At 41.5% G+C, this 23,762-nt stretch overlaps 1 protein-coding gene across 1 annotated transcript; it reads right to left on the bottom strand.

The window, feature by feature from the left end:
* Positions 1-21: 21 nt before the first annotated feature.
* On the bottom strand, positions 22-23,722 carry LOC108935548 (protein Niban-like). The gene is made up of 14 exons (XM_018754261.2): positions 23,440-23,722; positions 10,001-10,131; positions 8,938-9,066; positions 8,734-8,848; positions 7,723-7,887; positions 6,972-7,087; positions 6,306-6,410; positions 5,891-6,053; positions 4,584-4,771; positions 4,148-4,294; positions 3,712-3,822; positions 3,475-3,582; positions 3,049-3,160; positions 22-2,346 (listed from the first exon to the last, which is right to left on the bottom strand). The coding sequence occupies exons 1-14, from the start codon at positions 23,492-23,494 to the stop codon at positions 965-967; spliced, it is 3,027 nt and encodes a 1,008-aa protein (XP_018609777.1). The 5' UTR covers positions 23,495-23,722; the 3' UTR covers positions 22-964.
* Between the last annotated feature and the right edge of the window lie 40 nt (positions 23,723-23,762).

Below are 23,762 nucleotides of genomic sequence, written 5' to 3' on the forward strand. Positions count from 1 at the left end.
TTTTTTTTTTTTTTGGAGGTTTTCGTTCTTCTTTTGGTACTTGAAATGGTGAAACTAAAATATGAACCTGGTGAGTTACTGATTAATATAACTTTTATAGCTTCATTTTGTACTTTGCCCATACAGATGAAATTAGTACAGAAATCTTGCTGATAACTGAAAATGTCTGTTACACTGAGTATAACCCTTTAGGATCGAAAAAATAAATCCAGACTCCTGATGCAAACCATTTTATTGCTGTTATCAATATGTCACTGAAGTGAACTCAGTTGTATACACCAGTGATAAAGCAATTAAATTGTTTGGTTTTTGTCCAGAATCTATCCATGTGATCATGATGTGGAGAAATAATATCGTGAACACACTCTTGTCTCAGGATAAAATGGCCTGGTAAGTCTATTTACTGTATACAAGTGGCTCTGGATGGCTGGACGAGGGAGGAGCTGGACTATAGAAGTTCGAGAAGAAGATAGATTTTTATTTTCAGTTATTTTAATATTGTTTTTATTTTAATGTATCTCAATCTTAATGCAAATAAAAAAGTAATAAAAAGAGAGTTTATATGTACTTAAGCTATATCCAACCAAATGTGAATTTGGAGTTACAAGAAAGAATAGTTACACACTTTCATTCGTGACTTGTACTGTGTCCCTCCAAGTTCCGTTTTTCACTAACCTAATATTCTGTACTTTGCTTCTTACTGCTCAAAAACAATTTTTAAACAGTGAACCAAGGTATAGCTCTTACGGAAAATTACTTGCATACAAAGCACCTATACAAAATAATTACAGTGATAGATAGATGCATAGGTGTAACAATAGGTCTCTTCAAACTTAATAATTTGCGAGCTGAAGATTCCAGAGAGATGACATGCAAAGTGTACCCGATGAAGGTCTAACGTCCTAGTGTTTAGTGTCCAGTGGTGTATCGTGGGGTGCCAAGCAGGCCTGAAATGGCAGAGCTTCTAGGCATTGCTCTCCCCTGGATACTGCTGCGCCAGGTCCTCCACTTCAATCACTTTCACTGGGAGGTCTTGGATCTCCTTCGCGCAGTCGAAGATGGGCACCTTCTCTGGTTCCATGCCCAGGATGTCCACATGAAGAGAAGGGCTATGCTCTTCCATTGGCGCAACCGACTGTAGACTTTGTGTAAATTCCTCCATGGACTCAGCCTCTACATGGGACTCGACCTGTTGACAGACCTGGCTTTCTGTTTCCTCAGAAGAAGAGCTGGAATGTTGGGCAAAAGTTATGCTCTCTGAAAGGTGTGCTGCAAGGTCCGAGCTCAGAAGAGTGTTGCTCTTTGTACCCTCAGCTGCAGGACCAGCAATGTTCCCATCGGCAACGCTCTCTGTGAAGCCAACAGAAGGGACGCAGCGAACGGCAACAGCTTCTTTGGGGTCTTTGAATACAACACATGGCATGGTGCTCTCTTCTATGGCGTGGACTATGATGCCCTGCGTTTCAGTATCGGGGTCAAGATAGAGAGAAGCGCTGCCAGATCCCAAGTGAACTGTGTCAGTAAGACTCTGTTGTCCAGAAAAGGGTGCGCTGACCCCTGCTGTGCTGTCTGTAGCAGTATCTGAGCAGAGAGACATCACACTGTCCTTCACAAGATGAGCTGGACTTGTCACGTGGACAGTTGTCTGTGTTTCTGGAGCTGCAGTACATAACATAACCTTGTGTCCTGTAACCTTCTCATCTGCATCAGTCTTGCCCACATCCTCTGGCTGGTTTGAACAAGACATGCTGTCTATCACGATCTCTTCAATCTGAACCGTGCTGGACATTTCATTCATTTCCTCCTCTGCTGTCTGGTCTGAACTAGGCTTGTCATCTGTCTTCATTTTTTCTTTCAGAAGCACACTGGGTATTTCATTCACCACCATCTTAACCGACTGAGGCATGTCACCCAAGGGGTCCTTCGCTGCCCCAGTTGAAGATATTTGGACATTAATCTCATGCTTATCAAATCTGGTGGAGCTAAGCTTGTCCTCAGCCTTCACTTTTGTTATCTGAGCTGAGTTGGGCTTGTCTACTTCCATATCCTCAGTTCCATTTAACGTCTGTATGTCTTTCACTAACTTAGTTGAGCTCAGAATCTCAGGCTTGTCCATCTGGTCCTGCTCACTCTTTCTAGGAGACTCCTTCCCAGGAGTGTCCGACAGGCCGTTCCCCAGAGGTGGGTGGTCAGGCAGCGTGTTGGCGATGGGAGCCCTGGCTGAGCTGGCGGGCGAGGATTTGGGTGGGGTCCAACTGTCGCCCAGACTGGACTGGCTGATGAAGTGGGGGTCTGCACTGTCCATGAAGAGGTTGTGCTTCTTCAGAGTAGCAGCCTCCTTCACCACTGCAATTACAATAGGAAATTATTTAAAAACTGCAATAAGTGCAGTACTAGGTTCTTACAAAATGGGAAAACTATGTAACCTCTTTATTCCAGTCACTGAGAATGAAAATGGGTTCATCTGAATATGGGGCACAGAGGGATCCAGGAGTTATACTCACATTTAGAGTGATATTGTTACAAAGCAAAGTTTAGCTGACACTTTGTTCAATGCAACTTACAATATTAAGTTATTTTATACACAAAGGCACTTATAATTATCTGCTCATTTATACAGCAGGGTAATTGGTATTTATTTATTTACTATTCGGGTATTTACCCGTCCTGGGTGTGTCCCGTCCCCCTCCAGCCTTACGCCCTGTGTTACCGGGTGGGCTCTGGTCCCCCGCGACCCCGTATGGGACAAGCGGTTCAGAAAATGTGTGTGTGTGTGTGTATTCGAGTATTTATTTATGTAACTGCTCAAGGGTCCTACAGCAGGCATCCTTCAATTGCAAAGTGACAGTTCTGATTACTATGCTACCTGCTGCTACCCATTTTTGGAAGCAGTGTATGTCCATGAACATTATTAAACACCTCCAGTGACTACATTCCATCATTAAGTATCAGTACTTCTATAGGCTTCTGTCTGAGTCATTACTGGTTTGGAAAAACAACTGGGGAGCCACTGAATGGTACATAGTATTCTGAGATTCGCAGGTCAACCTTTGTTAATTTCACTGTCCAGGATCTGCAGCAGAATGTCTTCATACACGTTTTCCACTTGGATGAAATCTGCATAATCAGCGAAGATGTACTGCTCAAATGTGTGCAGTTCCTGCAAAAAGAGAAAGATATCTTTGTGTTTCTGCATTACAAAGCTATCATAGTAATTTAGATAATATTATTCCACAATCTCCTTCCAGTAATCCTATGAAATAGTGACCACTGTTGCACTGAAAGCTGTAATTATACATTCTTTCCCACATAAGCAACACATCAGTGTGATTTATTGCTTCAGAGAAATCAAAGAAATCTGTTTAATATGCTGGCTTTGTAGAAAATGAAATGTCATTTTTTTTCTTTCATATCATACATTGCGTATGGGGTGAACATGTATAGGAGGAGGATTTTTAAAGTGAAGAATCCTACTGGTTTGCATGTGGGAGCCAAGTTCTCTTTGATGGCCGAGAGGGTGATGTCCACCAGGGCATCCCGGAAGATTCTCTTCCTTACTGTACTGCTGTCATAGTCATATTGCTGGAAGACACAAAACCAACTTTTTTTTTTTTTTTTTTAGGTTTTTTGATTATTAGTGATGAAGGGTGGTCTGACTTTACCCTGACATTCACATGACATTCACACAATGTTGTTTTTTGTGTCGTGTACCTTCAGGACTCGACGCTTGGCCTTCTCCATTGCTAAGCCTGGCTCCGCAGGGTGGTCCTTCAGGGCTGTGTTGAGCAACAGCTCAAACGTGTACACGGCATTTTGCATCAGCTACCGTACGACATAAAAACATTCATTTTCGTTTTCGGTCCGCTCCACTAGTTCAGCGGAGTTCGAGAAAAATCACAGAATAAAACATTGACTGTATACGTTGTGTTAAGCAACGTGCCAGCCAAAAGGTTCTGTGAACAACAGGGGGCACAAAAGGGTGAATATACATCGTTGCTCCGCGGGTAACAAAATTAACATACAGAAACTGAGCGTTAGGCTATGGCATGCCAAAACACTATGTCAAGTGTGCTCGGCTAAGACTGGATAGGAGGGGAAAAGAGCACAAGAGAAGGTTGTGTTGGAGCTGCCTGCGAACCAAACCCACCTGCTGCATGTCGAGCTGAGCGCTTTGGACCAGGCAGTCGCTGCGGGAGAACCTAAAGCGGTCACGGAGCACCAGCAGTGGCTCTTGGAGGCTCTCTACATGCTGGTAACACCCCTGCAGGTCAGCTTTACGTAGCCGCTCCAGGGCCTGCGGTGGGCCGTGTGGAGAATTGAGACCTGAGAGCTGAGAACCCAGCCAGTGGAGGCTGGAAACTCCACACCTTGAATCATAGCCAGTATTTCCTTTACACTGGCTTCAGTGCAAAATGTGCAATATGTACTGCTGGACACTGATAGTGTATCCCTTTAGAAAGTTGAAAATTTACAGCAAAAACTCAAGTGCAGGAGTTCAAACACATGATCCTCTGGAGTCTGAGCTGTAATTGTTGTCAGTGAGGTGTCTGATGAAATGTGTTAGGTGACCCCTGTGTTCCCACCTGTTCCAGCTCCTCTGCACTATGCTGTGCCTGGAAGTCCTGGCACAGCTGGTCCATCTGATTCTCCAGGAGTAGCCGGACCTCTTGGAAACCAGAGCTCACAGGGCCCATGATCTCCTCCAGGATAGAGGCTAGAAATGGCTGCACGTTTTCTGAACAGTACCGCACTGCTGGCTCCATCACAGTCGCTTCAAGGTGGAAATAAAGCAAGTCTCAGGTGATCCTCATCATAGAGGTGTTCAGTGGTTAAAGATCAGGTCCTGTTACCAAAGGGTTAAACGTACAAAGGGTCCTGTTCTTGAGTAACTTTCCAGTTGTATAAGAGCCTACATTGTCAAACTATAAACTTTATAAAGCACTCTGTTTCCTCAAAAAAAAATTTTAATTTATCACAATTAAATGTAAATATGAACAGTTTTAGTTCATATTTTAATAAGAACTAAATATTTATAAGTAGGGGGGTGCGGTGGCGCAGTGGGTTGGACCGGGTCCTGCTCTCCGGTGGGTCTGGGGTTCGAGTCCCGCTTGGGGTGCCTTGCGATGGACTGGCATCCCATCCTGGGTGTGTCCCCTCCCCCTCCAGCCTTTCGCCCTGTGTTACCGGGTTAGGCTCCGGCTCCCCGCGACCCCGTATGGGACAAGCGGTTCAGACTGTGTGTGTAAATGTTTATACTTCTCCTGCTTTGAACAGATTTAAATGATCTTTTGTTACTGGAAAATAAACTTGATAAAAGACACATGGCATATTTTATTTAAAAACATTTTAATTCTATTAAATTGCTTTTTTCTTTCCTCGTAAGCTTTTCATGGGTAGTAGTCTTTGAGAATAATAGACAGAAGCACTTTATGCAATCTGAGATACTACAGCAAATCTAAGAACCTTTTCAGAAACAGAAAAATAACCCTTCCCAACTCAACTCCGCACTATGGGGCACCAGAGCAATAACACCCAGTGCACCCAGCAGTGGCGCATCTGTACAGTGCAAGTCCTAGCACCGGTCCCAAGTGGATTCTCATGTCTGCCTCTAAATGCAGAGCATCTTCCACGTCACTGGAGAGAATCCTTGTTCCACTGCGAGATGCCTTCATACCTTAGTTACCCATTCACACCTCTATTTATGCAGCAGGATAACTAATCTATATATAATCTGTGTAGTTAAGTCCCAATTTCAATTTTTACACAGTTATATACTCCATGTCTAATGTTAGTAAGTGCTTTAAAACTGTCCCTGGAGTGTCTTCATCTACAGGCAAAGCATAGATGGAAATGTCACGTGCAGCTCTAGACCCACGCCTTGGACTCGTACCTTTGAGCTTCCCCTCCAGGAAGGCCCGCGAACTCACAATCTGGTCCATGTGGGAGCGAATGAGGGTCTCTTGCTGTTTGGCCACCGCCTGGCACTCCCCTTTCAGGGCAGTGAACCCCTTGAGCAGTTGCTCCTGCACCAGGAGATAGGCTGCTTCCACTGTCTGCACACAGAGAACAAAGCAAATCAAGGATCTTCTGCCTGCCACACCATGGCGGGTCACACAGCTCCCCAGAGCTTCGGCTGTCATCAACACCCAGGAAAAATGCTTTGTAAACCAGCGAAAGGGTTAAAAATCTAAAAGGACTTATTGGTATACAGAACAATGGTTTTATTAACCTAACGCAGTGTCCACGTGTGATCGCGTAATACTTTCTTGAAGTCTCCACTGACAAACTATGGGCAGGACACTCACGGCAAACCACGTCCTCCTCCTGTCTGCCTCCTTCCCCTTCAGCCGAGGCAGCAGGTCGGTCTCCAGAGACGGCAGAAGCTCCTCCATTACCAAGTTGGCCAACACCTGAACAAGGTGGCAAAGAACCCAGTGATAAGGGCGACGTACTAATGGTCTGCATTACTCTCTGCAACGTGTGTAAACACACCGATTGAGCACCGGTGCACACGCTCCACACACTCCTTGCAATGCTTGGCTCTGACAATGGTGGCAAAGAGAGGTGTGAACGTGAAGTCAAATCAGTGCCGCCAAGCCGAAACGAAGGTGTTTCCTGAGCGGCCCCTTGGACTTCCTGCAAACAATTTCTGTGCGAAAAACACAACTTGGCTTGACCTACTCCAAACCCCAGGATTACAATGGCACAATTATGCTGTGAGCTGTTTGGATCTGGAGCTTTTTATAACCCTGCAGGAAAACACACGGCAACACAATGTGCTCCTCTCATTCCAGTACGTGGATTTGGGTAGTAATTGTGCCCCCCTTCTGCTGCCGGTATCCTTCTGAGATTTAGGCATGCGTAATTGTTAACTTGGGCTTTTTTGTAATGTCTGAGTCCGGCCCAGAGGCCCGCAGTGTTTTCAAAGTGTTTTCATGCAGGGATCGAGCACGGTTAGAGCAGCCACCTACCGAAACATCACTGCCAATGAGCATGTCCCAAGATTCATAGTGACCCTTCTCTTCTCGGTAGAACTGCACTGCCTTGAGGAAGGCCTGCACATCAGGGGTCGCTTTCTTCTCAAAGTCTGAATGAAGAGAGTCTTTAACTCGTACAAACATTGTTTCCACGGAGATATACTGCAGACACAAAATAAGTCCTCACTTAACTTGTGTTACTGTCACAGTAAGACTCACTGACGGAGAGAGCCGGGAGGAGACCAAAAAAATGAAACGGGAACTAAAATACCAGGAATTTCTCTTTCAATTTCCCCACTTATTACAAAAAAACCCTGAATCTTTGAAGAAGAAATTTGATGGAAGGAAAAAGCTACATTTTGGTGTGCCACTATAGCTACTTACTACTAACTTAAACTACATAGGACACAGGAAGTACTTCTGTTATTTGATATCAACTTTACCTACTGAGGGGGGCATAAGTAAGCTTCTTTGCATGACCTGTCCAATGTTTTATCTAGTGTACTATAAATCTTTGGAATATGAACCCATGCACCCACAGGGTACATGAGGCATAGAGATTAATGTTATAGATGTACTGTATTTACATTATATATTTCATATACTGAGTACTGTGAGTGTACATCTACATACTGAGTCCTGTATGGTGTCCAAAAGGTTCATAACTGCATGTTATGGGTTCAATTAACCTAGAATCATGGCTCTTGGGTTGTCTTCCAGATCTCTGAGTACGGACTGCGTGTACCATGGTTCTGGTGTCGGATGCAGTCCATCAGGACGGAGATGAAAGTGGAACGGTACTCCTCCCTGTGGAAGCAGAAGTAGGAGTCTCTACGGTACGGCAAGCTCACGTAGACGGGGAACTCTCCCGGCATGACCACCATGGGTGGAGCAGATTTCTCCTTCACACCTGCAGCAGAAACCCCGACACACAAGGCAAGCTAACACTGCTGGCTGGGACTGACTTGACTGATTAACTAGTGAAATCTTTGGATTTTTTTTTTTTTACTACATTCAGCAAAAGAAAGCAATAAATATAACCCGCATTGGTAGTATCTGGCTACTTGAATGTACTGTCCAGAGAAGATTTAGGGGAAGCGCACCCAAATAAACTTATTGCAAACCCTGATGAGCACGGCAAGCCTGGGAACTGGGATGCCAGATCTTGTTTAATTTGGTTTTGTGAATTCTGAAATGCAGCCACAGCTGCAGAAGTTAGCTGTATCCAGCTAAAGTCATCCACCAGATGACAGTAGCCTGTGCACACATCGTGCATTTTTACAAGGTCTGTTTCAGACTATGCGGCAAACACTGTACAGTGTTATACTGAGTATTGTTCAGCCCTTCCCACACTTTTACAAGCAGCACAGAGGTTTGATCATGTCACTGTCATGTTAAAATGACCAGATTTGGGAAAGTGTGCTTCACTTTGTCAGAAAACATGCTCAAATCAGTTACTTCTCTGTCATCCCTCATGTTGCATTATCATTGCTATTTATTGACTTCCATACTGACTTACAAGGTAAGGTTTGTGTTCTAATCTGCTTACACTGATTTACTCATTTATACAGTTGAGTAATTTTTGCAGGAACAATGTAAGGTACTTTGCTCAAAGGTACTGCTGCCTGATGTGGGATTCAAACCTGGGTTTCCCAATTGCAAGATAGCAGCTCTAACCAGTATACTGTCTATTGCATCTAAGAACATTTAGCCCTGTTCTGCACTGAGCTCCCCCCATCTCAACCCTTGAACTCACCATTGGGCCGTGGAAAGCACCTGTCAACCGCCTCCATGTACTTCTCCTCCGATGTTAGCACAATGCCCCCTGTTGGAAGCACTCTCTGTCGTGATGGCAGTCCTTTCGTGAATGACTGTAGGCAAAGGTGAAATTTTAGCTATAATAGTTTGCTCTTGGGATTCCACCATAGTTGGCAACTCACAGCTCACAGCAGCCTTTCACCTCATAGCTGTCGTGGCACTCCAAGCTGTAATCTGCTCGAACCACCACAAACCTCTCCTTCCACTTCCTGGTGTCATCCAAGTGCATGATGTTCTCACCATAGAGGATCTCACCGATTTTGAGATGGTCCTGGTAACACAAGCAGGCATATTCAGTTATAGAGGAAAAGGGCCTTTTAGAAGGTGTCAAAGAGTACACTTTCTTTACCATATCATTTTACAATGATTTTTTTGCTCAAGGATACAACATTTACATTCATTCATTTAGCTGACGCTTTCTCCAAAAAGACTTAGAATGTTAATCTGCTTATTATTTTTTACCCATTTTATACAGCTGAGTATTTTTAATAGAGAAATTCAGGATAAGTACCTTGCTCAAGTATCTTACAGCTGAAGGCGGGATTGAAACCTGCAAACTTTCAGGTTTGAAGGGAGCAGCTCTAACCACTATGTTATCATCTATCCAAGAGCAGGAGGCTAGAGTCAAGCCTGCAACCTTTGAGTCCAAAGACAGCGCTAACTACTACGGTACCTGTGGCTCCACTTTTGCTTAAGGTACACATTTAATTTAGATTTATTAATTTAGCTGACACTTTTCTCAAAAGAGACTTATCGTGTTAAACTACTATACTAGCTAATCACAAAGTCCTTGTGTTCTTGTGTCTGCCCAAAAGAGAGCATCACAAACATCTTGATTGCGAATAGCTGCTCATCTGTAGGTACATTATGTGAGCTGCAATATTACAATAAGAATCTTTTTAATCCCATCAAACACTTAATGATTAACTGATGCATTCAAGCCTTTCAGTCATTGGGTAATCTTACATGTCTGTTCTGCATCATCTTGTCCTTGATATTTAGTTAACACTGCATCAAGGTTGCTAATCTCAGAAGACAAACATTTACATCCATGCATATGATGTATATTGTGAATTTTTTAGCCCTAAAAATCTGTGCCTGCTTTGCAGCAGTTTAAATTTAAGGCCTAGTTCGCCCCCTTTGTCACTAATGGGCTTTCGGGAATTTGGGACGGTATGGAGCCAACCCTCAGCTGCCCTTCCTACCCTCTGCTGGAGGAGTTGCGTTTGGCTTGCATTGTGTTGTTCCACCTCATCGTAGAGCTGGGAGAAGAAGGCCACTGAATACTGCCGCTTGTAGTGAGGGCTGAAGTTCCGCAGCTCCTCATCTGCCTGGTCTGCAGCACAGATGGATACAGAAAACATCACAACACCACATATACTATAAATACAGTGCACGACACAAACAGCACACGCGCTGAACACATTATGGACACTTCAGCACAAATTCAGTCGCACTGAACTGAAGTTTTCTCTACATCTCAGGACAGCAACAGGAATTCAAGCTACAGGTGTGCCAAATATAGCATGAAATTCATCACACTTAATTTAACAACAATGGAAAAAAACTCCTAAATTCCTTAAGTTAAAGGGAAAACCCTAAAATCAATCAAATGACTTTATTCAGGGACTGTTCTGACTACTGGGTGGAACACAAACAAATCAAGGATTTTCAATGATCCAGAAATAAATGTAAAACCCTGTAATTTTTCCTTTGGCAGAATGTCTGAATCCAGTCTACCTCTCAAAGTTATTGAAGAAAACATTGATTCAAAGAGCAACGCTGAACCAAGAATGAAAATTAATTTGGAAACAGCCAATTTCTGTAAGTCTGTTGAATCCTAAGGGAGTACATGTACCCTTGACAGTTTTCATGACAGCCTGCAAACGCTAGCAGAATTGTTTCCAATACATTTTCACCTCAGGAATTTTGTGATTTTATTTTGCTGCACAACGATTAAAAAAAGAATACAGTGCAATAGCATAAAGTAGTTCAGTACCGCTGTTCAGTATTCTTACCAATTTAAAAATGAAATTTGCCATACTTTTGTCACTAATCTGAAACATGTGGAAACAGTAAAATATGTTGCTGACCCTGGCACTATACACAGATATACATATGTACATAAACACACTATTCACAATACACACACTGTACACTATATCACACACACATACATCATACACTTTATATACACCATACACAACACACTTTGTCATTCATATTGACCATTTGACCATTTATATGCAGAACACACCGTACTGTTTTAAAGTCTGATGACTGCACCCCCTCCATCTCAACTATGGTTCAATATGGTGTGCCACAGGGCTCTGTGTTAGGTCCATTATTGTTCTCACTCTATATGTTACCATCGGGTGACATTATTCGCAAACACAATGTAAGTTTTCACTCATATGCCGATGACACACAGCTATATGTTTCGTTTAAGCCTGATGACCCATCACATGTGGTATCTTTAGCTAATTGTTTTACCAATATAAAACTATGGATGAGTAAAAATTTTGTATCCCTAAATGCCACTAAAACTGAAGTACTTATGGTGGGTGGTGATGCCAAAACTCTCAGGCATATCACCACGAAATTTAATTGCACTTTGCTGTGTTTCTGTTTTTCTCACCTCTGTACCAAAAACATATTAAACTTATTTCTTTAAGTTATAAATTACTAAGAATTTCTTTTTGTTGAGTATTGTATCCTACAATAAGACCTGAGGAGGTCGGCCAGTCGTTACAGAAGCACTCCATGCTGACTGAAGATAATGACCAATCGCCATGATGGACGAGATGTACTTTGTTGAACTGGGAAATCAAGCTACCATACAGCAACAATGCCATTATTACCTGTAAACTGGCTTATAATGCTTATTTAATCTAGAATGCCCTGGAGGGGTGGGCAGCTACTGGCACTTGGACCCCCAGAGGTTTTTTCTCCCTCAACTTTCAGTTGGCAGTTTTTGTTCCTTTCCTCCGTGGCCAGTAAGCTTACTTATAGCTTTATAAAAGCATTTGTACAAGAGTAGTCTGTAGTCAGGGGGCACGGTGGCACAGTGGGTTGGACTGGGTCCTGCTCTCTAGTGGGTCTAGGGTTCAAGTCCTGCTTGGGGTGCCTTGTGATGAACTAGTGTCCTGTCCTCTGTGTTCCCCCTCCAGCCTTACGCCCTGAGTTGCTGGGTTAGGCTCCTGTGACCCCGTATGGGACAAGCGGTTCAGAAAGTGTGTGTGTGTATATAGTCTGTAGTCAATTGTTTTCTTTGTTCTGATGTATTTGTTTCTTTGCCTTATATCTGTGTTCAAGCGCTTGGTGTCACTGCATGAGAGGAGCGCTCTATAAAAATAAATTGAATTGAACTGAAGTTGTTTTACCATGCTACTGAAAATGACACATGCTTGCTTTACACTTCAAATGTAAACATGACTCATTGTTTAGCCTTCCGCTACAATAGCCATGTTTAAAGTATATGTCATCACATCCATGTTATGCAGTTGTATTCATCAAGCGTTTGTGCTTTTTCTGAGAGATCTTATGAGTTTACATCACTGCACTTTTAAAAGCCAAACATATTAACCAAGAGTTATAACCCCCTAATGAATTAGAACTGAAGGGGTTCATTTATCTAACATATTTATATTTTTATGAGGCAGGGTAGTGGTTAGAGTTCACACCTTGTAATCTCAAGGGTGCTGGCTTGAATCCCACTCATACTGTAGTATCCTTGATCAAGATACTTGCCTTGAGTTGACAGAGTAAGAATATCCCGGTGAAACAATGTGTAAATTATTGTAACATTGTACAAACCTAGTATTATATGGTGACATGAAGAAAGGCAAGCCAAGTAAGTATAATATTGTAACGATCCGCGTTACTGACAGTTTGAACGGGAAAAGGGGTCTATTGTAAATAGCTGAATTGTGGGAAAAATGGAATTAAGTGTTCAACCACTGGGGGGACTTACGGGGTATATAAGGGAGTGTGTTTGCCAGTGGGAAGGGGGGAAGCCTAAGGGATGCTAAGCAGGCTGGTGTGAGGTGCAGGTCCTTGAGGAAAAGAGCATTATTCCCCTGCATGCCAGTGTTCTAATAAATGTTTGTAACAAATGCTCTTTGTGTGTCCTTATTCACCCCATCCAAACTCAGAGTACAGCGAGCTACAATATTTTAACTGAGACCAATTTTGCTTTTGCTATTTGTTATTATCATTGGGTATGAAATGAGGAATGAAAGGCTGCTGTGGGACTTAAGAAAGCCATATTTCCCTCTCTGCCCAGACTTCTATCAGAATAGATTATTGCTCCTTGATTCATGCCCCATGCACCCCTCCCAAATGCTAACACACACGTTTTCAATATTCTAGCTACACCCATATAGCCTGCCAGAACATCAAGGCCAACTTTAAACCAATAAAATTTCTCTATTTTATTTTTCATTACACATTTGGTAACTGTGCACTTGGAACTAGTCAAATCTTCTCTATTTTCTGCATTAATTTTTTAGATTGTTTTCTCTGGAAATCACGCTGTTACTGAGAAAAATAGGAATGAACAGAACTCTGGAACGCTGGCAAGCTTTCACTTTGACAATAATAATTTAGGTACCCTGTCTTTTTTCACAACTTCACATTATTGTGATCCCAGAACCTTGAATTTACCCACATTTACTTGTATCAAACACATTAAAAGCCCACCACAGAAGCGTAACCGGGGGAAATTCATAACTTTCTAGGGAGAGTGAGCCAGTATCTAAGCTTAGTTTTATGTTTTTTGTTTTCTGCTGTGCAACTGTATGTGTGATCTAATGTTTTTCCTTGCAGCTGGCTTCATACATTGGCACAGAAATCCAGCTCAACATTAAATGCAGTTAGTTACAGCTAAAGCTTGACAATTGCACAAAACATGGAAAATGGCTCCTGGAAAGTTGCATATGAAGTTGACCTCAGTTCCATAAGCCCCCATGGGTACATGTAATTACTGGTGCTGTACACTCTGTGAATGTTCCTTTACAAAATATGTCTAACCCTGAGGTTTGTTCACTTAATGATTTCAGCTTGTTCTGGGTGGGCAGCAGATATTGTTGTATCCAAGGATACAAGCTTATAACCTGAACATCAATTATAAGGATGAGTCCTGCTATTAAAATTTTAAAACTATAAGGACTAGTTGCTCAAAACAATGAAAGCACTGCTACATTCATCACCAAGCTGTGCCTCTAACCAGGACAGCTGGTGCACGTCTTTTCCCCGGAGGCTCGAGAATTTCAGGCTGACCTGGGATAACCCCAACAGGATTCAGACTCTTCTGAATGAGGCCAGACTTTTGGCTGTGGTGGATAATGGGATCAAGTAGGATTCCAAAAAGAGTGCCAACTCACTGAAGGCTGATTCAGTGCAAGCAGTCAAATATAGACAAGTCATACACTAAAAAACATTTTAATAGATGCAAAGCCTCACCACAAGACTTGACTTCAGTTACAAAGTTCTACCACATTCAACATTATTCTTTGTTTCCATTTTAAACCATAAGATTTGTGCAAGGATTTAAATCATTGAATTTATTTTCTTTAGGGGTGACTTCCATTTCAGCAGCATGATGATGAGATTGGTATTCATAAACTAAGTTCCATTTAATCAAATTCCGGCACTAACATGTGGACTTGAACTATATTAACATGCCCTTACATAGTACCTGGGATTGTCTTCTGAAGGAACACCATAGTTGCTTTGCTGGATGCACTTTACTTGTGCATATTATGTGGGATATATGCCACATACATATAGTATACAACACATTTAGTTTATTTCGGCATATTTCCATGCTTTAGTATTTAGTTAAGTTACTTAGACTGGAATAAAGAGGTTTCTATCTGTGTGTGTGTGTGTGTATACACAGTGCACACTGCAAAAGTTAACTTTAGAGTCATGCTTCTCTTGGACTTTGCATAGACTCTTGGGACAGTGAATGCAGAATCAATTACTCTTCAGAATGTTACTGATTAGAAGAAGAAACAAAAGTAAACGTTTAAGATTCAAATGGTTCAAGATATACGACATACAATTACATCTTATATTCTGCATCCTATGCTTTTATGAAAAACTTTCTGTAAAATTTTTGTACAACCTTTGAATAGTCAAATTGCCTATTTGCGCATAAAATGTATTCAAATGTAGTGCAGATCTTAATGTTTTCTTTTATTTATTTTATTGCTGTGGATATGCAGTCTGAATGTACATAAAAACATATTTTTACACCTTAAACAAAAAACTGTAAATCTATTCACTAAATCCATGACATAAAATCAGTCAACACTAATTAGGTGCACGGTGGTGTTCTGCATGTTGGCTGTCAAAAAATAAGGAAAGAGCTGACATTCTTCACAGATGACCATTCCAGCTACTGAATTAGGGCATCCCCCCTGGGGAGTTCAATGTTCAATAAAAGCACAAGACAAACAATGAATAAATTAGAGGATATAACGTTCCCTTAGTGTTCCCCTTCTACAATATAAAAAAAATGCCACTGATAAACAAAGTCCTCATGGACCATCCCCCTCCTCAAAAACTTCCACATTGTGGAGCAGCTCTCCTGAGCGGTGTGGATATCCTGTCTGGGCCAGTGCTTTGTTGTGTGGCAATCTCCTCCAGCTGCGTGCAGGAATCCAGAGGTTTCCTGTGGTGCAGGAGGCTGTGGAGCGAAACACATGTGGAGAAATCTCTCCAGAAGCAGGAGCTGTGCACTTTCACAAATACTACTGCCACTACGTAGCATCATCATGAATGCGCCTGCAAGTTTTGGTTGATGGTGTAAATAGATCCGTGTCTATTTTTTTTAGGGACAACAAGTGGTTAAAGGATTGAGCTTTAACAAAAAATCCCGCACAGTGACATCTCAAGAGAAGGCCTGCCGTTGTATGCTTGGGAAAGGTGCACACATACCAAAACCACTCGTTCCAAGCGGAGTCGCGGCAAACCGGAGCCTAACCCGGCAACACAGGGCGCAAGGCCGGAGGGGGAGGGGACACGCCCAGGATGGGACACCAGTCCGTTGCAAGGCACCCCAAGCAGGACTCAAACCCCAGACCCACCACAGAGCAGGACCCAGCGAAACCTGCTGTGCCACCACACCCTTGGGAAAGGCATTTAATCTGAATTGCTTCAGCAAACATTCAGATGAGCGCAAAAGAGTAAAACTAAGCAGTGTAAGTCACTGCAGATGGAAGTGGCTGCTAAGCAGCTAAAACAAACAAAGCGGGTCTGTCACATTGCAGACTTATGAGTGAGTCCCATGAGTAAGTGGCTATCCATTTCTGAAGGCCTGTGTATATTGGCCTAGTCTTATTAAATATTACTTTGCCTGCAGATGCGAAGAATGTCTCTCCAAATTGTTCGACACATTCTGTCTGTCTGCTTTGCTTCCTCCTGGGTTTAGAAATGGCACATGGACACATTCCGTATTCTGTCTCATTTGACTTAGCTACCTCTAAATATCTGCAAACCCTAATTAACCTGTCTTGTGGCCAGCAAATTTCAGTTAGCCTATGCTGTGGCCGCGGTCATATATCGTATCATACCATTTCTATCTACAACCCTGAAATATGCATATTTATCTGTTGTTCAAATGCAACCATAAAAACGAGCAAAAAATACCTCCTATGGCTTGTAACTATGACCAGTCTTGTTTGTACCGCTTTTAAAGTAAAAACAGCAGAGCTTTTTAAATCCTTCGCAGAGAAGGGAAACCTACCCAATAGTTGTGTCAATGTAAAACTGGCGCAAATGTTTTCCAAACCTCAGCAAGCATGCAAATATCCCCATCACACGGTTTCACTGCCCGAATGCGTGCCAGTCACAGCTGCTGTCCTTAGACTGTGTGACCCTGATCAGAAAAACCTGGTGTGTCTACAGGCCTTCTTCCTTTAGAACTGCACTCATCTGGCATGACCTACACTGACAGTTGCTGTGAATAAAGCCTGATAGTTCCTATCAGGGATATGAGAAGAGACAACAAAAGAAGAAGAGACAACAAAGACGTACATAAACAGTGTATAGTGAGTGGTTTGAAGTCATAAGTCACAGAGTATGGGTGCTTCATGAAACAGTATTACCATACAACTTTATTTAGATATTTCTAATTTTAGCTTGGGGGTGCGGTGGTGAAGCAGGTTTGGCCAGGGCCTGCTCTCTGGTAGGTCTGGGGTTCAAGTCCTGCCTAGGGTGCCTTGTGATGGACTGGTGTCCCGTCCTGGGTGTGTCCCCTCCCCCTCCAGCCTTGTGCCCTGTGTTGCTGGATTAGGCTCTGGCTCGCCGCAATCTCTGCTTGGGACAAGCGGCTTAAGACTGTGTGTTAGCTCAACAGAGTATAATTGTGAAGTTTGCAACTACCCTATACCCTGCTTATCTGCTGCATGGTCTCTTGTGGCAACCATCAACATCAAAAGTTAAGTCCATCAGTCATTTTCTGTGTCTAACACTCATTAAGCTAAGTAATAAAGTAAGAGTAAAGTAATGTTAAGAATTAAACTATCTCAATAAGTACAAGCCACATGCAGAGTGTCAAATTGTGAAACATCTGTCATATATACACATACATACTATACTGTACATATACAAAACAAAGTGTGTATTCTGTAAATCTAAACGCAAATGTAAATGTATTCTCCTTGGCAAACATAGCTTTTCAGAGCAGAAAACAAACCAAAAAAAACTTCAGTTACGCAACAAAAAGTGGATTACTTTGACCTCATATTATTAACTTCTGTATATGTATATATAAACATTTTTAACAGACTTTATTACTTTATTATTTGTGAATAATATCTTTTTAAATACAGCCATCCATCCATAACCACTAGTCCAAAGCAGGGTCGCAGTGGTCCAGAGCCTATCCTGGAAGCACAGGACATGAGGCATGATACACTTTGGCCAGGAATCCAGTCCATTGCAGGGCATTTCATTTTTAAAATGTCTTAACTGAATGAAATTATTCTCAGAATCTTTAGTGTAACCCCTTTTTTAAATCAGTAAACATGTGTTAAAGCTAAATGTTTGAGATTAGTTACGGTTAGGGGCTTTCAGTAAAAATGTCCTGACTATATTACTGCTGGCCATTTATGTTTATTAGGATTTTGCATTCAACAAACCAAGGTTTTAAATAACTCAATCCTTTAGTATCCAGTCTTGTTTTATATTGGATTTATACTGGACGGATTGTAATGTATTCAAAAAACAGTCTTACTATCCACACTCAGCAGGATATCACACAAATGGTTTTAACAGGTTCTGGCACAGTTAGTCTCCGGCCTGGATTTAGACCACCACACTAAGAGTGTCTTGTTCCCCTTTCATGTCCATCTGGGGGATGAATACAGGCTTTGAAACAGCTGTGAGAAGTTATTCCTACTGTCCGTAGACCCTTAGTATGTCTTCCTGATCAGTGACCTTTGTGCCTCTACCCTCTTCTAGGGCTCTTTCACTCAGACAACAAGGGGAAATAAACAATGGAGACCTCCTGCCTCAGATGCCCCTTCCAGATAATTGTGAACTGAAAGGCAGAAGACTTTGAGGTTCATACCGCCAATTGTCACCTGTACAGTGCTGCCTGAAAGTATGTGGAGCCCTTATGTCCTTTTGTTTTACCACAAAATCATTAGTTAATCATATCCAGTCTTCCTCATCTAACTTAATAGGTGTGCAATTACCAATTCCATATGTTTGTTCAGAGTAAATCATGCATGTAGTAGAAAAACAGAAGTAGTGCAGGTGCAAAAATAAGTGAACCACAAGTTGCATTAGTGAAACCAAGTAGTTCAGTACAATCAGGCATGTAAATCATAATAATTTATGTATTTTATATGTTTATTTTCAGATTTAGATTTTCGTATTGCATTCATTAATTATAGCTCACTCAGTGTTTGGTTAGAGTTCTGCATTCACATCTTATTTATAATGGTGTGTAAGTCAAACAATCTCCACCTCTTTAACCGGTAATATTCATACTGAGACATGTATGTCACATGTTTTTCATGCTACTGTGTGCTACCCTAGACTCCATATGAATAGATAACTGTTCATAAAGGCCATTAATTCAATTCTATAATTAATTACATAAAGTCTAAAATCATAATGTTATGAAGCTTCCACAGTGCAATGTACAACATGACTTCAAACAAGCAATATTCTGAAAATAACAAACAACAGAAATATGTTTTAAGAAGAACGGCTGCCATGAACAAAAAGACAGACTTACAGGAAACTTGTCGTCATGTGTGGAATTCCATCGAGTGCAATCAAAAAAAGTTACTGAAACTTTTTACAAGAAACATCTTTTAGCATATATGCCCAAATGACAAAATGCAAAGCAAGAAAGGATCCAATTAAAAACTCAGTGCATATATTTCCACTAGCAATATACTGGTGGCAACTGAAGTTTATTTCAGTGAATGTACAAATGCAGCAACCAGTCCACCCCTTTGCCTGTTCATAAATCTTACATATTTTACCCATAACTGTTCATGGAACTCTGATCTCACACCCTTAAAAATGTCATCTAGGTTCCATCTCCTCTTCTGAGTATTTTTATGCAGTAACATCCAAACGCACACTCATGAGATGAGGTATGTAGGAATCAACTCCAGAACATGATGACATCCTATTGGATCACCATTTCCATCCCACCAAAGTCATGAAAGGTCACAGAGAACTAATTCAACTCTGCAGGCAAGAATACCTCCAAGAAGAATCTCAGATGTCAAGCTCCAGTGAGACTGGAAAACTTTGACAGGTCTAAAAATATTATGAGGCCTTAGGGACTAATTGATTTGTTTAAAATTGCTCTCATTCACTCACTACCCTTAACCACTTGTCCAAATTAGACACACCGAGGTCCAGAGCCCATCCCAGAAACCCAAGGCATCAAGCAATAAAGGGTATTCCCTCCATGGGACACCAGGGAATATTTTAAATTAACAAAAAAAAAAAGTTAGTTCTGATACATTTACAAGATGCTTTTCCCCAAAGCAACTTACAATAATTTACCCATTCATACAGCTGGCTAATTTTCACTAGAGCAATTCAGAATAAGTACCTTGCTCAAGGGTACTACATCCAGAGGTGAGGCTCAAACCTACCACCTTTGGGTCCAAAGACAGTTGTTCTAACCACTATGCTACCAGCTGTCTCCTGTAACAATTCTAATACTTTTGCTTAAATGCATTATCTTGTATGTTGTCTGGCTTATCTGGTCTTTTGGTTTATGTTTGTTAATTAGAACTAATTAAAATGTATTGTTCTTAAAAATATATACACACACACACACACACACACACACACACACACACACACACACATTGTCTGATACCGCTTGTCCCAAGCAGGGTTGTGGCAAACCGGAGCCTAACCCGGCAACACAGAGTGTAAGGTCGGAGGGGGAGGGGACACACCCAGGACGGGACACCAGTCTGTTGCAAGGCACCCCAAGCAGGACTCAAACCCCAGACCCGCCAGAGAGCAGGCACAGGCTAAATCCAGAGCGTCACCACACCCCCACCATCTTAAAAATATAGTTTTTAAAAAATTTTTTTGTTGTTGTCCTCATGCACAGAGAAACCAACAATAAATCATTTTACGGAAAGATATTATTACCTAACGGAACCAATTCTGAACAGAGAGAAAAGAGCAGTGTATCTGCTATGCCTCACCGTGTATTGTCTCGGACATGCAATGAAAACATTTCGCATAATTTTCTATTAAGAGCATGAAGCTTTTTGTCTAATTCTACTTTAATATGTTTAATAACTATTTTGTTTAAAAGTACTAGCAGAATAGAAAAAAAATACATGTTGGCTTGACTATGCATGGAATGTAGAAGCAAAAGGATGAGTTTGAGCCCCTCAAAACTACATGTAGAGTAAGATGAGAAGCCATCGTACTCCTTATTTTCTTGAAAACTCCTCGGTCATTGATTCTTTATGCCTCTAAAGCCATTTCCTGCCTACTGTGACAACAGCTGGAATCACCTGATGTGAACTGGATTGATACTGTATGTAGTCGATTCTTGAGTGATCAGTCCCAGAACATACAACTGTGTGTATCTACACCTAGTAACACGCATTGAGCAGATGATCCGGGTTCAGTTAATTAATACACAGGTTGCCTAGAAATATAAGTGCTTTTGCTTTGCTTGACACCCTGCCCTGCATATTACCGTCTGTACATCTCAGTGTGGCACCTAAATATCCCGACTGTTCAAATACCTGTTTTGTCCACATTTCAAACAAACCCTACATCGCCCTCCCATTGGAAATACTTTTCAGCAAAGTAAATACTTTCCATGGAAGAGAGAAAAAGCATCCTTGATTTAGCTACAAGTAGATTGAAAGAACTGCCAGGAAAATGTGATTGTTTTAAAACCCTCCTTTTAGAAGCACGTTAGTAAATCTAAATCTCGGTGGCCCTTTCGGCACAAATCAGTATTAAAACAGTTCCAGCAGCTACTCAGCTGAATTAGATCGTCCTGAGTCGATGTGGAATTATAAATACATTTTGTTAATGTATAATCTTGATACCTACTGCTCTGCTAACACTAACAACACAAGCAATCAAATATAAAAGTTGTACAAGACAGTGTATGCTGTACAGTGCAATAAATACTGATGCAAATACTTGCCCTGCAGGATATAATATCAATACTCTTACATCAGACTTTTAGTGCTTTTTTTGGAGAGGGATCTGTTTTTTCATTACAAATAGTTTTTAAAGCCAACCTCCCTTGCAGGCCCTGCACTGCTTCAGAATCTGTAGCTACTCATAAATGCAATTGGTAAAAGCTCCAGAGGATCAGCCTCAGCCGCATAAGCCAAGTCAACTTCAACGGATGTTGATAAAAGCTATGAGATCATTTGGTGGGGGAAATATCCAGTATGCTTTCCTAATTAATAACACATTTGTTGGCATTGTTGCAGTTGTGCGTGCACTTTGTCAGCCTCATCTCAGTTATTTGTTGTTTTCATAACATTGTTTTAGTACTCAGCATTGGGGCGAACCTCACTTTCCCACACTTGACAAAGGCATCGCCATTCTAGTGTATTAATAAACTGGATGAGCGCTGATATTTTTAAGAGAAACAGAAAATACACTTTTTTGGTTTGTCCTCAAAATCCCTCTGTACTGGTTAAATGTTTGGAAGACATTTAAAGAGAGTCTTAGATTTAGGGTGGGTCCTGAAAGTTCAGTGTGTACATTGGACAGCACACTGTAAACAAGCCATGCCCCAAAAAAGCCAAATACGCATGCCGGAGGACTCACATGCAGCCAATGCCACTACAAAAATGTACTAAATAAATGATTTTAGTTCAACTGCATGATGTGCCATTCAGCTGATGTTGAGCTTTGAACAGCGATCAATTGTAAATCATACTGGATAAGAAAACACACCTCTCATGCTGGATTTGTTAAACAAATTGAGACACGTAGTGATACCACAGAGAAATTAATAGACATGAGCTTTTTTTAAACTGTGGTGAAGAGGGATGAATTACTCATGCTCTTACTCAATCTGACATACACATAGACACACACACAGTGGAAACTCCACAACTGAAAACACACACACACACACACACACACACACACACACACAAAACCTGGCTCAGCAACAAACTCCTAGGAAATGACAACAAGCAATATACCGAAAGAAGTAAAACAGTGGTATCGAAAATTTTTCAATCACACATCACCCATGTTCTCATCTCAGTCTGAGATGGGCTTTCAAAGACATAAGAAACAAATGTGAAGAAGTACAAAACCATGAAACCTTGCTGTAAAGTTAGTCTTGCCACCCATAACAAAGCCATGACTCAGGGACTAGAATTTATGACACATCCTTAACATAGGCTTTCTTAGGTGTCATATAAATCTTTATAGTTTTAGGACAATGAAGAGGCTAAACAGCTTAACATACTCAATAATAATAATAATAATATACTGAATATGTTAGAAATAATTTGACAAGGGTCAGAACTACAGTGTGAGCGCTTTTCTCCCCTCCCACCTACATCTCTACTACATCTATATCTAGGTACAAAATAATACATGGGGGGAAACACCCGAGAAACGACATTTGACGCATAAATTACGTTTATTAAGGTACAAATATGCCTGAACATTTCAGATGTTACTCGAAAGCAATTTGCATTTAAACACAATGCAGAGGCACATTCCTTATTATATATATATATATATAATAAAATGTGGTTTAAAACAACTCTCAATGGCATTCAAGTACAGGGAAAAAGATAGGAAAGAGTTAGGAAATGATTATTTTAGAAATTACTTTTTTTTTATTATTATTTATACAAGTAAGAATAGAAAGTTAAACTGGTTCAACTTCAACAAGGTGAGTAAATTGATGCCGAGAAAAGCAACACAGTTTTAAGCTGAAAAAAAGGGAAATCGAAATGAAGCTGGAAATGACATTATTTGTGGACGAACTCTGTTACCGATAAATAATTTCGATTGCTTCAACTCAACTGTCTGCTAAAAGCTACACACAGGCACAGTGAGTGCAAAATAGCCAGTCGGTGGGTGTTAAAAGAAGGAGTGCGTGTGTGTGTGTGAGTGGTGTAAGGAGGGTTTTTACCTCTGATGTGGCTGGATTTGCTCTCGTCCAGAAGGCTGGAGGAGGACAGCCCCATTGCGGCAGATGAGCGCTCTTCCCTTCCCCGACTCGAGTGCTCCTTTCACGGCTCGGGCTTGAGAATTTGTACGGAAAAGCCTCCTCTCGCTGTCAGTCCGCGAGTGACGGGGCAGAAGGGTGGGAGAGCAGGCAGGAGGGGCAAAGGACCGAATTCACTCATCTGAGTTCTAACTCGGCATCCTACCGCGGCTATGTTCTTGTTCCTGCGGATCGTGCAGGTTCTGAAGCGTCATGTGTGTTCGAGTTTCACACTCATTTTCAAGTGG

This window comes from Scleropages formosus, chromosome 9, assembly GCF_900964775.1.
Source record: "Scleropages formosus chromosome 9, fSclFor1.1, whole genome shotgun sequence".
In the NCBI taxonomy this organism is placed as follows: Eukaryota; Metazoa; Chordata; class Actinopteri; order Osteoglossiformes; family Osteoglossidae; genus Scleropages; species Scleropages formosus.

What these genes read in the sequence shown, in the direction of transcription:
- LOC108935548 (XM_018754261.2), bottom strand. Translation starts at nt 23,494, where the DNA reads ATGGGGCTGTCCTCCTCCAGCCTTCTGGACGAGAGCAAATCCAGCCAC. An exon ending in CATCCGACACCAGAACCATG is followed by an intron (nt 7,088 to 7,722) that starts GTACACGCAGTC and finishes CTCTTCATTCAG; the next exon opens with ACTTTGAGAAGAAAGCGACC. An exon ending in CCAAGCGTCGAGTCCTGAAG is followed by an intron (nt 3,583 to 3,711) that starts GTACACGACACA and finishes TGTGTCTTCCAG; the next exon opens with CAATATGACTATGACAGCAG.